The sequence below is a fragment of the Netta rufina genome, assembly GCF_964035555.1.
Source record: "Netta rufina genome assembly, chromosome: 8".
Taxonomy (NCBI): Eukaryota; Metazoa; Chordata; class Aves; order Anseriformes; family Anatidae; genus Netta; species Netta rufina.
Window position 1 is genome coordinate 12,636,521 of NC_140131.1, and position 13,546 is coordinate 12,650,066.

Below are 13,546 nucleotides of genomic sequence, written 5' to 3' on the forward strand. Positions count from 1 at the left end.
TAAATATATGCACATTTATAGAAATGTGATCACTATCTCAAATATTACAAGGCAAGTAACTCTAAAAGCTGGGCAATCAAGGTTAACACTTTGTCCTTCTGTCCACCTCCCCGCATAGAGTCACTTTCTTGTTATGTTTGAGATAGATCTTCATTCCATGTAAGAATGTTCTTCACATACAAGTAAAGCCAGCAAAATCTTTGTATACTGGAAGTAAAACTTCCGGTTTTAGAATAATGTATTCAGATTTCAGAAGTTGCAACGGTGCTATACTATTGGTTTTGCTATTACCTCCTAGGTGCAAGATAACTTTTTGAATTAGTTTTGAAACATTCCTTCTTTCCTTTTTTTTTTTTTTTTTTTTTTTTTCCCCAATTATGTTTAATTATCTGATAAACTTTCAGGGGAAAAAAAAAAAAAAAAGACCTAAATAATGAGGAACCTGTAATATTCTCTGCTTCAGGCAACTACATTTTATTCATACTGCAGTCCAGCAAAGATGGTATTGTTCTCCTTGCTTTAGTCTAATAGAACCTACTATAGAACTGTACTAATAGAACAGCAGTATAGTATTTAGTATATTGCACTTAGGATGCTGCATTTGAGATTATCATTATTTCTCTAATATGATTAAACTCACAAGAGCAAATGACAGAATTATGTCTCAATATATCATACACTGCAGGTATGGTTACATAACACAACAATTATCTGTTGTTTTGTTTTGAAGTTGATAAAAAACAACCAACCAAACAAAAACTTACCTTGGCATACTTTAAGGTAAATGTTATTTTCTCGAGCTCATAGAGTGTAGGTGGATTTGAGCTAATTGCAACAGCTATAACTGATGAGCTTACTGTCTGCCTCTGTTCTGAACTATCTTTCAAGGAGCGGTTTTTAGGCGATGAAAGCAAAGAACCAATATTGCTATACCGCAGAAAGACAACTGCAACAGTGCCTATAAATCAAACAGACCATGTTTAGTAGTTTGTGGGTTTTTTATAGAAGAACAAAATTGAAGACATTAAGGAAACAATAAACAATAGACATTATTACTGCTATTGCATAAAATATGCAAAACAGATGGAATCTTTGTAGAATACTTATAAAAATGTTTTAGAGAATGAAATATAGCTTTATTTAAAACAATGCAACTACCATTAGAATTAAAAATGTGTGTTCATGCTGGAAATTCTAATTAGATATATATGCATTTTTTTTTTTCTCGAGTAATATATATGCTTGCTGCTGTACAACAATTCGATGCGCATGTGGTATCAGGTCTCATGAACCAAAATGGCTCAGACCTGGACTCCTCTGAAGCACATGGCTTGCTTTGACTTCCATTACAGTCAAGCTAGAAGATGACACAAGGAAACAGAAAGCAAAATTATTTTAGGGTGCAATACTGATCAGAGAAAATGTCATGCTTCTCTTCCCTGTACCAAGATAAACCTTAATTTTAGGTGCTGATAGGTAGAGAAGCTTGGATTATCTGGAAGATTAAGAGTTAAAATATATATATGTGTATATAAGTGTGTGTGTATATATATATATATATATATATATATGGTGTTTATGTGTTTATTGGTTTAGGTGCATTCATTCTAAAGCTTTTTAAACACATTCATTTTATTTTAGTGATAGACTATCATGAGCTATAAGCCATTTCTGCAGTACTTGGAGGTCCAAGCCAAGATCTGAGCCTCTTGGTTTTAATACTGGGGAACACATTCTTGTATTAATGAGCTACTCTCTAAATAAAAAAGATGGTCCAATTTTTGGAGTGACACAGGGAGTTGAAGGGGCTGGTCCAAAGTTAGACAGTAGATCCCTGGGTAAGAAAAGGATAAAATTCAGAACCCTGGTACCAATATCCAGTTATAAAACTAATGGGTCATCCCTGTGAGATACTCATTGTGTCACTGGAAATAACAGTAGAAATAGCAATGTTGAGATAAACAAGGGGTAGGTGAGATGGTGATAAAAATGCCTTGACTGTAATCAACAGGGCTGCTTCTCAGTCTTGGTAAACTGCACATTTGGGTAGTAGGTACAATCTATCCAAGACATTTATTACCCCCCCTCTCCTCCCTCACAGCTCTCTAATCTTTGTTTCTTACCATTAGGATGAGATTCCTCTCTCTTTTTTGGGGAGATTTTTACATAATCTCCCCCCGTGTATACATGAGGGTGAATGTGTTTCATGTGGTGTGAGTCAAAAGTGAAAACCTTGAGTGCTGCAAAAGAAAAAAAAAAACTGTACAAATCACAGCTACATTATGGTCTAAGATAATTTACAGTTGGGTTAATAAATGTGCTATTGCGTTGTATAATTACTGTGAATTTTAAGAATATATCATGGTGCCAAACTTTTCAAGAAAAATGCTATTAATATAGCATGTTTGCTTAAACCTCTAGATTTTGTGATTTCCATGCATACATTTTGGTCTCATACTTTTTACTCTTTCCATGATAAATATAGTCTTTTATTTACCTTGCATTAAATTAGGCACTGGAAAGAATAATGTAAGTTACTTTAGGAAGAACTATTGCTTTATTAAAAATGCATTTCTGAAAGGGACCACAAATCACAATTATAAAAAGCAAAGCATAAAATTCTCTACTGAATAGTAACTTTTGATAAAAGCCAATTTTTGAAATGTATATATTTTATAGTTATCTATCCATGATACCAAATGCACATTGCACCATGAAATAATGATATGTCTTGTCAAAAAGCAAACAAACAAGCATCACCCCTCAGGACAAAAACTACATTAGAAGACATCTAGCTCTTTACTTGGTTCATTATAGTGCTGAGTTTCAATCACCCAGGACAGGAACAAAAAAAAAGGCAATCAGGTCTTTTTTAAAAAACAAAATTAAATAACAATAAACAAATCTAAAACTTGACTGATGGAGGACTATCACTAAGCTAGACCATCTGCATTGCTTATAGCACAGCACACAAAAGTAATATGAACTATTCGATAGACCAGCTGTCAGAAAATGTTTGCGAGGACATAAGAAATATTTTTTTTTGCAGCTAGAGTTTTGAAAAGCTTGTAGTTCAAGTGCTTGCACCATAAAAAGTAATGGAGAGAGAGAGAGAGACAGAGAGAGAGAGAGAGGTAACATTGTAGTCTTGTCCCAAAATAGATGTGTGGGACATATATGAGCCCCACAGAAAACATATTAATGCTGAGAATCAATAGCAAAAAATTTTAGTGTTTGGGACTAATTTGGAAAAGAGCTCATAGAATTTCTTGGAACAAGATAAGCCAGAAAATGATCAAGAATTTGACTTGGAGATTCTTTCCCGTTCTCATTATTATTTTTTTATTTTCTTCTTCTTTATGTATTTATTTATTTTTGTCACCTTGGTCTAAGTGCCATCTATGCTACCACTAGAAGTGGAACCTGACTTCTCTCTCCTCTCCACCTTCATGAACCTCTCATGGTCATGAGAGCCTGTGCCTCCAGCCAGGGTGGAAGAGGACGAGAAGAGCTCCTGGCACCATTCTGGATCTGCAGCAGTACAAACCCAGAACTATTCTGAACTTAAACAATTCTGTTTCTACAGAGTTTATTCCACAGAACAAATCACTTCCTATTTTTTTTTTTCTGGATCATTTTCGCTAATTTAATTTCAGAAAGGTGAGAGAAGAACAGTTGTCTTGATCTGCCTTAGAACAAAGGACAGATCTTTCCCTTCAAATGATTTTATGATATGGCAAGCCAGTAAGAGACAGTGAAGGACTATACTGATTCTAAAATATGAAATCAGGTCAGATCCAGTTTGGGCACATTCAGAAAAACAAAATTGAATGAGTAATCATAGGCAAAGAAATTGACAACATTTTTTTAGAGTATGGTTTTCAAAAGTGACTGGTATTACCCTTATTCTGGATCCTAGGAAAACTGGTAAGATTTGGTGTGAAGAAATTAGCATACAGGGAGAGAGCAAAATGGTGCAGATAAGATATTGTAGATATAATATACCCATTAGATAAAATAAACCCAAGATATATATATTATATTAAGGTATAATATACCCAATTCTTGTCCTCTGAAATTTCTCTTACAATTAGAAATTTCTTTGAAAACAAGGCCACAAAAGATCTGACTCACATTCTTATTCCAAGTTTATTTAAAATTCTTTCAATGAACCAAAAAGAGACAAAAAGCTTTAAAAGAGCAATTCCAGCTTCTGCTGCAGTTTCTCTGAATATTATGTTCAGGATACTTTTGTGCATGTAAGATGAATCCATACTTACAACAGTGTGACTATAATGAGAGATTGAAAGACGATCTGAAAGGACAACTTCCCACAGCCTCTCAAGGTTTTTTTTTTTTTTTCTGGGCTTAAATGTTCAATCTTTGAAAATTATGATACCTATAACTGAAAGTCAGGTGTTAGTTATGAAATTTATACAAATTAACACCTGTGTGTTTCACATAACACCATTTCTAATCTTATAATTGTGCTGAAAAACTCCTCAGTGTAATTCACATCTAAAGTATACCTTAGATTAATTTTCTTTATCTTACCTATGTCACTTGTATTAGCATCTAGCTGTGTTGTCTTTTTGAAGTTCTGTGACATGAGAAGTGTTGCTTGTTCTGCAGTATGCAGAAGCTTAGTCAGGCTCTGTCTTTGGTTATCTACAGGAAGGGCTTCCCAGACTGTGATTTTGTCTTTTTGTAAAAAATTATTCACAGTGTTAACCAAAACCTGTAAATAAAATAATATTTTTAAGTGTAAGAGTCATACACTACTTGTAAAGGAAAGAAAAGCACATCTTTAAGGCTTGATCCACTCACAGTAATGGTTGTATTACGAAGTACTTCATTGTCAGGAACTGAGTAATGCATGGTATTCAGCGATGAATAAAATAATGCTTCAACATATGAAATCACATCTACAGGTAACAGTGGTCCCAAAGTATTCTTATTAATTTCTTGAAGCATTTCCAGGGGTGTTTTTAAATGACTAATCTGAAAAATACAGGAACGTACATGTTAATAAAACAGGTAAAGCCTCTGTGTGTGAAAGTAAGCCCTGTACAAATAACTGATTTCTGAAAATTAAAAATAACAGAAGGCATTGTGCATAAAAAAACAACACTATTTAAAAAAAAGAGTTTAACAAATTTGAAAAAGAAAAAGAAAATGAAAAAGAAAAAGAAAAAAAAAGAAAAAAAAAGAAAAAGAAAAGGAAAAAGGAAGAAAAAGAAAAAGGAAAAGAAAAAAAAAAAGGAAAAGAAGAAGAAAAAAGAGAGACATGTCTAGTATAACCCTAACAAGCAACTATGGTAAAAAAAAAAAAAAAAAAAGAACTTGTGTGCTATCGTTACACTTTTTTTTTTTTTTTTCTTTTTATCACTACAGCAGCTCAGTTTTATTTAGCATAATGCTCCAAAACGGACTAGTAACTGTTATGCAAAAATAATTAAATGTCAATGATATGATAACTCAGTTGACTCTTTTCTATTAAAATTTAGTTGAAGAGCTGGGAGCAGATGGGCAGTGTTTGTATGTTTTTTTGTTTTTCATTTTTTTTTTCAAATGCAGATCATAAAGCATTGAGTTCAGTAGAACCCTACTGCCTGTTTCACCCTCACCATTTAAAATTTATGAGCTACTAAATGTACTTACATAAAACGATTAGTTTAAAAAGTAATAGGCTAAAGAGGGTGAGATGTAGATGGAGACTCCAGTTTCCAGTGTCATAGATGAACAAGAAAAGAATTCATACTTCCTGATACTGAAATCTAATGAGATGTTATTGATCCAAAAACACTCTCAACATAGGATTTGCTAAGACCTAGTCTCTGCTACTGAGTAGCTTTTGTGGGTTTTGCTTTGTCTTCGGTTGCATCTGAGTAGAACTAGAACACAGGCTAAAAAACAGGGTAAAATCTGGAAGAGTTATTTACATAAAACTGAGGTATTTTGAGTTATTGCATTGATTTGACTTCAGTTTGACCACACATTAAAAGAAGTCTTACTCTAATGATCCTGATGTTGGCATTCACCATGTCTTTTCAAGTAAATATAGTATGCATATTAATATGATGTACTATATCGTTGGTTAACACACATTTTAAGAAAACATAGGCAAATAAAAGCTTTTAATTTAATATCTTTCTGAATCTGGTAACTTGGGCAAACAGCCTAATATAAAATGCAAACCTATGCAATTGGTTTTAATTTATTTATGCTTATGTTTCATTTATCATTTTAAATTAGACATTACTATAGTTGTAGTTGTAGACTAATAAATACTATTTTATTTATTTATTTATTTATTTTATTTGCATCAGGAAATCTCAGTTTCTGTTGAAAGAATCTAGAATCCTGAGTCTTTGAGTCTATAAAGTCTGTGCCACTTTACATACTATGCTTTGAGAAGGAAATATAGTAGCATACCAGAATGTTATTCTATTTTGTCACTCGTTGACATTGCTTTTGTAAGCTATCTTGCTGCCTTTCACTCTGAACAAGCAAATAATTGCACATCAGTACATGCAGCAGTGTAACTTCAGAAACTACAGAAAGAGTTGAGTGATTACCACACTTCTGAATTTTTCATGCATCATGACTCTGTTTGAAACTGAACACACAGATTCTGAGCAAGTTATTACCATGATTTGAACATGGAACCCAGTTCAAATAATTTGAAATTATTAAAAATACTTCTGTAAACATGCTTAAGTTCAATTGTATGCTTCAAGCATTCGTTAAATGCTCCTTAAGAACTACTATAATTGAAATAACAGTTTCAAACAGAAACAGTTAAAGGATTTGCAAATTAATCTATAAACCAATGTTACTTACTCCAGCTAAGGTTCTATTAATATGTTCAGATATACAGTCTTTGTATAACTCACACTTGGCCTTCGGGTTTTCTGTAAGTTAAAAAGAAACTAATTATATATTGCAGTTTAATTAATATTCAATATATACTCATCGTAAGAACTGTTGTCTCAGCAACTCCCCAAACCACCAGCATTCTGAATCCATGCACATGCTCTCCTTTCTCAAATTCAACCACTAAGACTTGGCCTTGGCCACATGTGCTACTTGTTCAACAGAAAGGAACATGGGGATGGAACCTGAGCTTTTGTTTTGCTCTGGTGGAGAGTTTGGCCCCTTTCTTTGGGACTTCCACAAATGAGAGAGAGCTCAGGTTTACAGAGGAATACAGGTTTGATGACTGTGAGGAGATATCCATTATTCCAAATGGATTTCACCACTCTGTTTAACAAAAATACATTTATAAAATGATTGTATTCTCAGGAAATGTAGATGTGACTGCCTTGCCTCTTTTTTGTGTCTCACTGATTAATCTAACAGAAGATAAAGAGACACTGGTGGGTTTCTCAGAAGATGTAGCTCTATAATAACACATAAACCTTTATAATATCATGTACCTTGGCAGGAAGTGCCATCACTTGGCTTAAACTGCAATTTTCCTGTGGATGGTTGATAACCTTCCTTACAGGAGCAGTTAAACCCTCCATCCACATTTTCACATTTTGCATGAGCTCCACAGGCAACAGTTCCTTCATTGCTGCACTCATCTATATCTGCAAATATCATAAGAAATTGAATTTTTTATTAAGTATTTACAGACTAACACCTTGCTGCTTTGTTGATAATAGCCCTACATACTGCAAGTGGTTTCATAATAAAATTTCATGGAAGAAAAAAAAAAGCAAAAACTAAAAAGGAAAACTTAATGGCAAAACACCTGCCAATTATAATACTTACAGATTAGAAGGATAAATCATAATTGATCATATTTTTATACTACCACATTTATTACTATAAAATACTGTATTGTTCATATTTTAAAACTGTAAGTTTAAATGTTAATTCTATCATAACAAAATGCTCGGCATGATGCAAATCATCTGAAATCCATTTTCCAGAGATTAGACTAAATAGATTTTCTCAGCCTTACTATTCAGCTAGTGAAGAGAAAGAAAACAGTTGTCTTTTCTTTTAAGTCACAGCTTTAAAAAGATGCTACAAAAGATCACTCTATACATCTCGTTAATCTAAGATTTAAGCTCTGTGCCCTTTAAAGCACTTGCCATGTCTTTTTTTTTTTTAATTTAATTTAATTTTAATTTAATTTAATTGCATATGCCTAAAATGGCTTTTGCCCTTCTAAATAATTTGCTGCTAGACATGTTCACTAACTGTGTGAGGCACCATCCAAGAGCAAACCTCATGAATTCTGGTAAGGGAATCCACAGTTTAGAAGGGCTGGGCACTAACTGGCTGCAGTAGGGATTATTTTGCATTATTTGGTTGGCTGATGACAGAGATCAAATAACTCAATGGATTCACTGGAGAAAGTAAACTGGGAACAGCACCATATAATTCTGATGAGTGAAGTAATGGGCTGTGAAATGCTGTGCTGGAAAGGAGAAAAAAGTGAACAGTGTTGGGACAGGTATATCTGACAAAAAGAGTGGAAAAATGAAGTGACAGATGAACACATTTTAAGGAGCAGACCGGGAGGAAAATAGGCTGAGAACTGAACCAAGACAAGGTAGAAGTAGAGAGGCAAACAGATGAACTGGAGAGGAAGACAAACCACATTAAGATCTGGATTGACAATGATCTTGGGTAAGAAATTGGTGGAAAAAAAAGGAGAACTGATAAGCTGATTATTGGAGGATAATAGCTACATGAATTGACAGGAGGCCTTTATGCAGCCAGATGGCTTTTAAGATCAAAAAACCAGAAGATACAGGGGGCTGGAAACGCGCCATTTGCATACAGGAACTATTTTCATACTCTTGGTACAAGATTGCCGGTGGTTTTCAAAATGAATGTTCAAAATGTTTCAAAACAAAAAGAGCAATAATGTACGTGAAATAAGGTTGCTAGAGAAACAGAAATTGTGGGAGACTAGAAAAATGTACTGCATGCCCGTGGATGTATCCAGGGAATGAAGAAAGATGTCTGAAGGGTACCTGGGGGCCATCTGCTTTTTTGGAAAACATTTTTGGTAAGTTTGTATAACATTTCTTACTAATGGCAAGAGAGCCTCCAGAAACAATCAGATTAATTTCCCCCCCCTAATATGAGGTAACTGCAAACTATGTTTGAACTTTTAGTGGAATATCCCAACAACCTGTTGTTTTGTGCTTACTTTTCCAGCTCCCTGTCTTCTGCTTTTAACCATATATGTCTCCCTGGGGTTCAAGGAGATGGCCTGAGGTCCCACCTCACTTTCACATCTCTATTTTCCTCACTAAACGGTAGCTCCCCTTTGCACCTGAAATGCTGCATTTTCAACCAGGGGTTCAGAAGCTTCCCTTGAAAAGCTGTTGAGATGCCAGCATGATGCAGCTGGAAGGGCAATGAAGATTGAAACATGGTAGGGCTGGAAGAGCATTTCCCTCCCCAGCAAACCACCTCTGCTCTTCTGGGAGAGTCACGAAGGAATGCGTACTTGAGTGGGTAGGCATAAGAACGAAGCTTACAGAATGAGTCTACATTATTACTATCTGCACTAGGATAATAAGTTGTTTCCATGACCCCAGCTGCTTATGTTTCACTTCAAGGAGCTGAGTTTTTTATTATACATATCTGGACGGTTCCTGTGGCCTCAGTACTCATAGTCACAGGGCTAACCATGTTATACCTCAATGAATCTGGCAAAAGTGAAGAAAAGGGGGAAAAAATTATGACACAGGCTACCTCATAATTAAATGCTGCCATTTAAAGATAAAGGCTACAGTTCTTGCTCCTGGCATTTAAATAACCTCTCACATCAATAAATTATAAAGCTCCTTTTGAAACAATTGCCTCTCAGTGCCCTGTTGCATGACTCAGTGTGAAGCAGACAAACTTTGAGTGAATTGAAGTGCCAAGGGTGAAAAACATGACGATACCAGTTTGCATAACAAGGAAATACATCAGCTTTATGTTAAGATTTCTCTGGCCTTGTCAGCTACGTGAAGGAAGACCAATAGGTCTGAACAGAATATTCAGTACATATGTAACGCAGTTCTAAAACATCAGCAAATGAAAACAAGCTTTGCTGAAACTTAAAATGACTTCCAAATATACAAATATTTGGATACTTTCCAGATTGCCATTGCTAGGTATCAGGTTTCTGTATGATTTAATGTTCCAAGTATTTCAAAATTATAATGATAATTTGCTTTTCATGAGCTTAGTTTGATAAATCATTTATTTGTCATTATTGGGCATTCATACAAATTACCCTTATTTTTGTAATTATTTCACATATTAAGCGTAATGGAGATTTTAATGAGAAAGCAGGATTATCCAAAATAACAGGAGAAACTCAAGCACCAAGGCACATCTCTAGCAACAGGATGGCTATTTAAAGTCAGATAGAGACACCCTGTCGAGTATATGCAAATAGACTTTCTGCAGTTGAGTTGTCCATATGGAATGAGTCCATATCCTGCCTATCTAATTTACTATTTCCCAGAGAAAAAATCTTCTGGATGACAAAATTAAAAGGCAATATGCCTGATCTTGCAAGGCACTAATCAGCTTCATATTCGTTCTAAATCAATAAGATTTTCAGGGGCAGCCAATGATTTGTGACAGTTGCAAGAATGCTGCTTTTAAGTCCCTGCTTTGAAATATTCCATGCAGTAGCTGTAGTTTTTTGTTTCTTTATATTTTGTAGCTATGCCTTTTTAAAGAAATATGCAATTGTTGGACCACACATGGACAACAGCTTGTCAGTGCTTTCAGCAATTCAATTTCACTGGAGCTTTCAGGCTAGGATCTTAAACCATCCTCCTTGATTTACTATGGGAGCAGGACTGGGCTGCCAAGGCTTGTGCGAGCAGTCTTCACAGACAACATTCCTGAGCAAAGGTTGAAGAATAGCAGCTTTTGAAACAGAAGAGCATTTTCCATAGCTCTGCACAAAGCCCTGGCCTTTTAGTAAATATTCAAAACAAATCCCGGAACTGAACTTTGAAGCTTTTATAATAGCTCCGATCAGAAAATGATATCACCAACACCACTTAGGCTAGTGTGAAAATAGATTTATCGCCTTTTATTTTATTTCTGGGCTTTGTCACTCCTCATTTACTGCAGCAGGCAAGGAAATTCCAATTAAATTAAAAGTACTGAGAACAGTTATTATGTTCAGTCTTGCCAATTACTGGACTGTACCTACATTGCTTTGATTCTTCACCAGTCAGTCAAGACAGCTTGATGTCTACATTATACCTTCTGCTTATTAGTAGCTTGCAAGCGACTGAAAAGTCTGGTTGCAAAGCACTAAATGTCCCTCCCCATGTCTCCATACTGTGGACGGTAGCAGCATACACAAAGTAGAAATGAAAAAGCCTAAGAACAGCACAAGTAAAAGAAAACTTGGCAGTGTGGCGTAATGCTATATCCTATCCACTGTACAACTCTCTTGTCACAGAAAAAGATGTGATAGAGAATGGCTGCCTTCCCAGTACTCTCAGAAGAAGCTGATAAAAAGCTGAAGAAAACTAATAGCACGTTCCTGGAAAAGGCAGAGTGGCATGGATGTCATGTTCATTTTAAAGATGGCAATTTTCATATTTTTATTCTGATGACTGAGGTGAAAAAAGTAGGTTTATATTTCACTTTTTTTAACTGCAGCTGAACATTCAATAAAATGTGAAGTCTAAGAAAAAACATGGATTTTACATAGCAAATAGATTTTAATAGCTCATATTTAGGACAGCAGAAAAATGTCATCTTCAGCAATATCATATATCTGCATTTCTCCCCACCTCCCCAGCCCTTCATTTCCTTTCTCCTTTTTTTCCCCTCTCACTCCCTTCCTACTCTCCAGTTCCTCCTCTATCTACGTCTTTCATTGTCATCTCTTTACCAGTTCTGCCTGATAACATATTGAAATACTGGCTGATGCTCAATGCAAAACCTAACGTTCTGGTGAACTGACACTTCCCAAAATTCTCTTTTGAACCGCTACCTTGAGATTATTGTCACTTTGTAGTTGGAAGATTAGTAATAATGACCAAAGAGTAGAGGAATGAACATGCGTATGCACACAGATTTTGAAATGGACTCACGAAATGATATACCACATTTGTACCACTAGGAATTCCAGACAGGCTTGATGTCATTTGTTTATAAACAAATAGACTGCGTAATGGTGCTTTCTCCAAAATTGAATCACTGTATTTTTAAAGTTACTGCTATATACATTCTATATCTCTGTATGTACACACACACACACTCAAATATTAAAAAGAAAACTTAAAACTTTGCAGAATCTAAAAATACTTGAGTGGGATGGATACCTGGTACCTTTGTTGTTTTCTTTGTACTGCGTTACTTGTACTGTGGTCAGAATTATAACCTTGGTATCTGCTTCAGCTGTGTTCAGAACAGCCTGAATACACTTCTGTCAGCTGCAAGTCATATCTACTACCTGTAGCAGCAGATCCATTGGGTACTAAATATCTTATTACGGTTTTCCTGACTGATAAAGTGGAAACTTAATTGTGGATCAAAAGGTTGTCTTTAGGACTTACTGCTTGGTAAAGTAATTGGTACACTCTTTTAATAAGAAAAGGTACCCACAGGTAATTTTTTATTTCAGTGTGAATTTTGGAAGCTCTCAGCTCCTCCCATATAAATTTGCAAAAAAAAAAAAAAAAAAAAAAAAAAAAAAAAACACAGAAGAAATGTGGTAAATTAACCCTCAGTCTAAAAATATCAGTCTGTCTGGTAAAGGAAAGAGGGGGAGAAAAAAAGGAAAAATCAAGTTAATGGTAAAAAGCTAATGTAACACAAGAACAGTCAGAGAAATAACTTTGAAAACTTCTGAAGCTGAGGAAATGTCATAACTGGTAAAAATCAAAGCGTGGACCAGAAACCATGAGAATATTTACAGCTCGATGTGCTAACAGTCTCAATCTCAGCTAATTTATGAACGATTCATAGCGACTGGGTAAAGCAGAGCTCTTTTAGATGGATGTGAGCAATGGGCCAGAAATGTTGATTAGATCACTTTCTGGCTTAATATGCAGCCATTCTGCTGATATTAAAAACAGTAAGAAGAAGAGAGGTTGTCAGCGCTCACAGGCTCACAGGAGACATATCTCGAATGAGAGACAGTCAGCATAAAGGTGTAAAGGGCAATAGATTTATTTCCCATTTTCCCATTCCCTGAGGACTGTTGCAACATATAGAGAAAATTACCAGGAGTTTGAAAAAAAAGAGAAATAGTTACAGTTCTTCCATTCAAAGGAAATCCTAAAGGATTGCATAGATGTTCACAAATAACATTTTTCCAGAGAACTTTTCTTCCTCTTTAATCTTGAACATGATCCATCCAACTGTTATAGAAACAAAAGCTGATGGATGGATGGGACAAGAGGAAGGAGTACTACTGATTTATTTATTTATTTATTTATTTACTGCTTTTGGTCAGACTGGAAAAATTACTGAAAATATCCAAAAAAGACCCAAACAAAAAAATATTGGGAGCAAGCAGGTCACATGTATAGGGAGTTTTGTTGGT

General features: G+C 35.0%; 1 protein-coding gene across 3 annotated transcripts in view; it reads right to left on the reverse strand.

Annotated features, from left to right (window-relative positions):
- ADGRL4 (adhesion G protein-coupled receptor L4) overlaps window positions 1-13,546 on the reverse strand; it is a 76,567-nt gene that overhangs the window by 24,312 nt on the left and 38,709 nt on the right. The window contains exons 4-9 of one of the 3 annotated variants that reach the window (XM_084291360.1): window positions 7,440-7,595; window positions 6,844-6,914; window positions 4,828-5,001; window positions 4,555-4,738; window positions 2,124-2,240; window positions 765-958 (exon numbers count right to left, since the gene is read on the reverse strand). In XM_084291360.1, coding sequence (XP_084147486.1) covers window positions 765-958; window positions 2,124-2,240; window positions 4,555-4,738; window positions 4,828-5,001; window positions 6,844-6,914; window positions 7,440-7,595 — 896 coding nt within the window. The remainder of the gene's footprint in view (window positions 1-764; window positions 959-2,123; window positions 2,241-4,554; window positions 4,739-4,827; window positions 5,002-6,843; window positions 6,915-7,439; window positions 7,596-13,546) is intronic. The other 2 variants (XM_084291361.1, XM_084291362.1) reach the window with 2 other exon arrangements.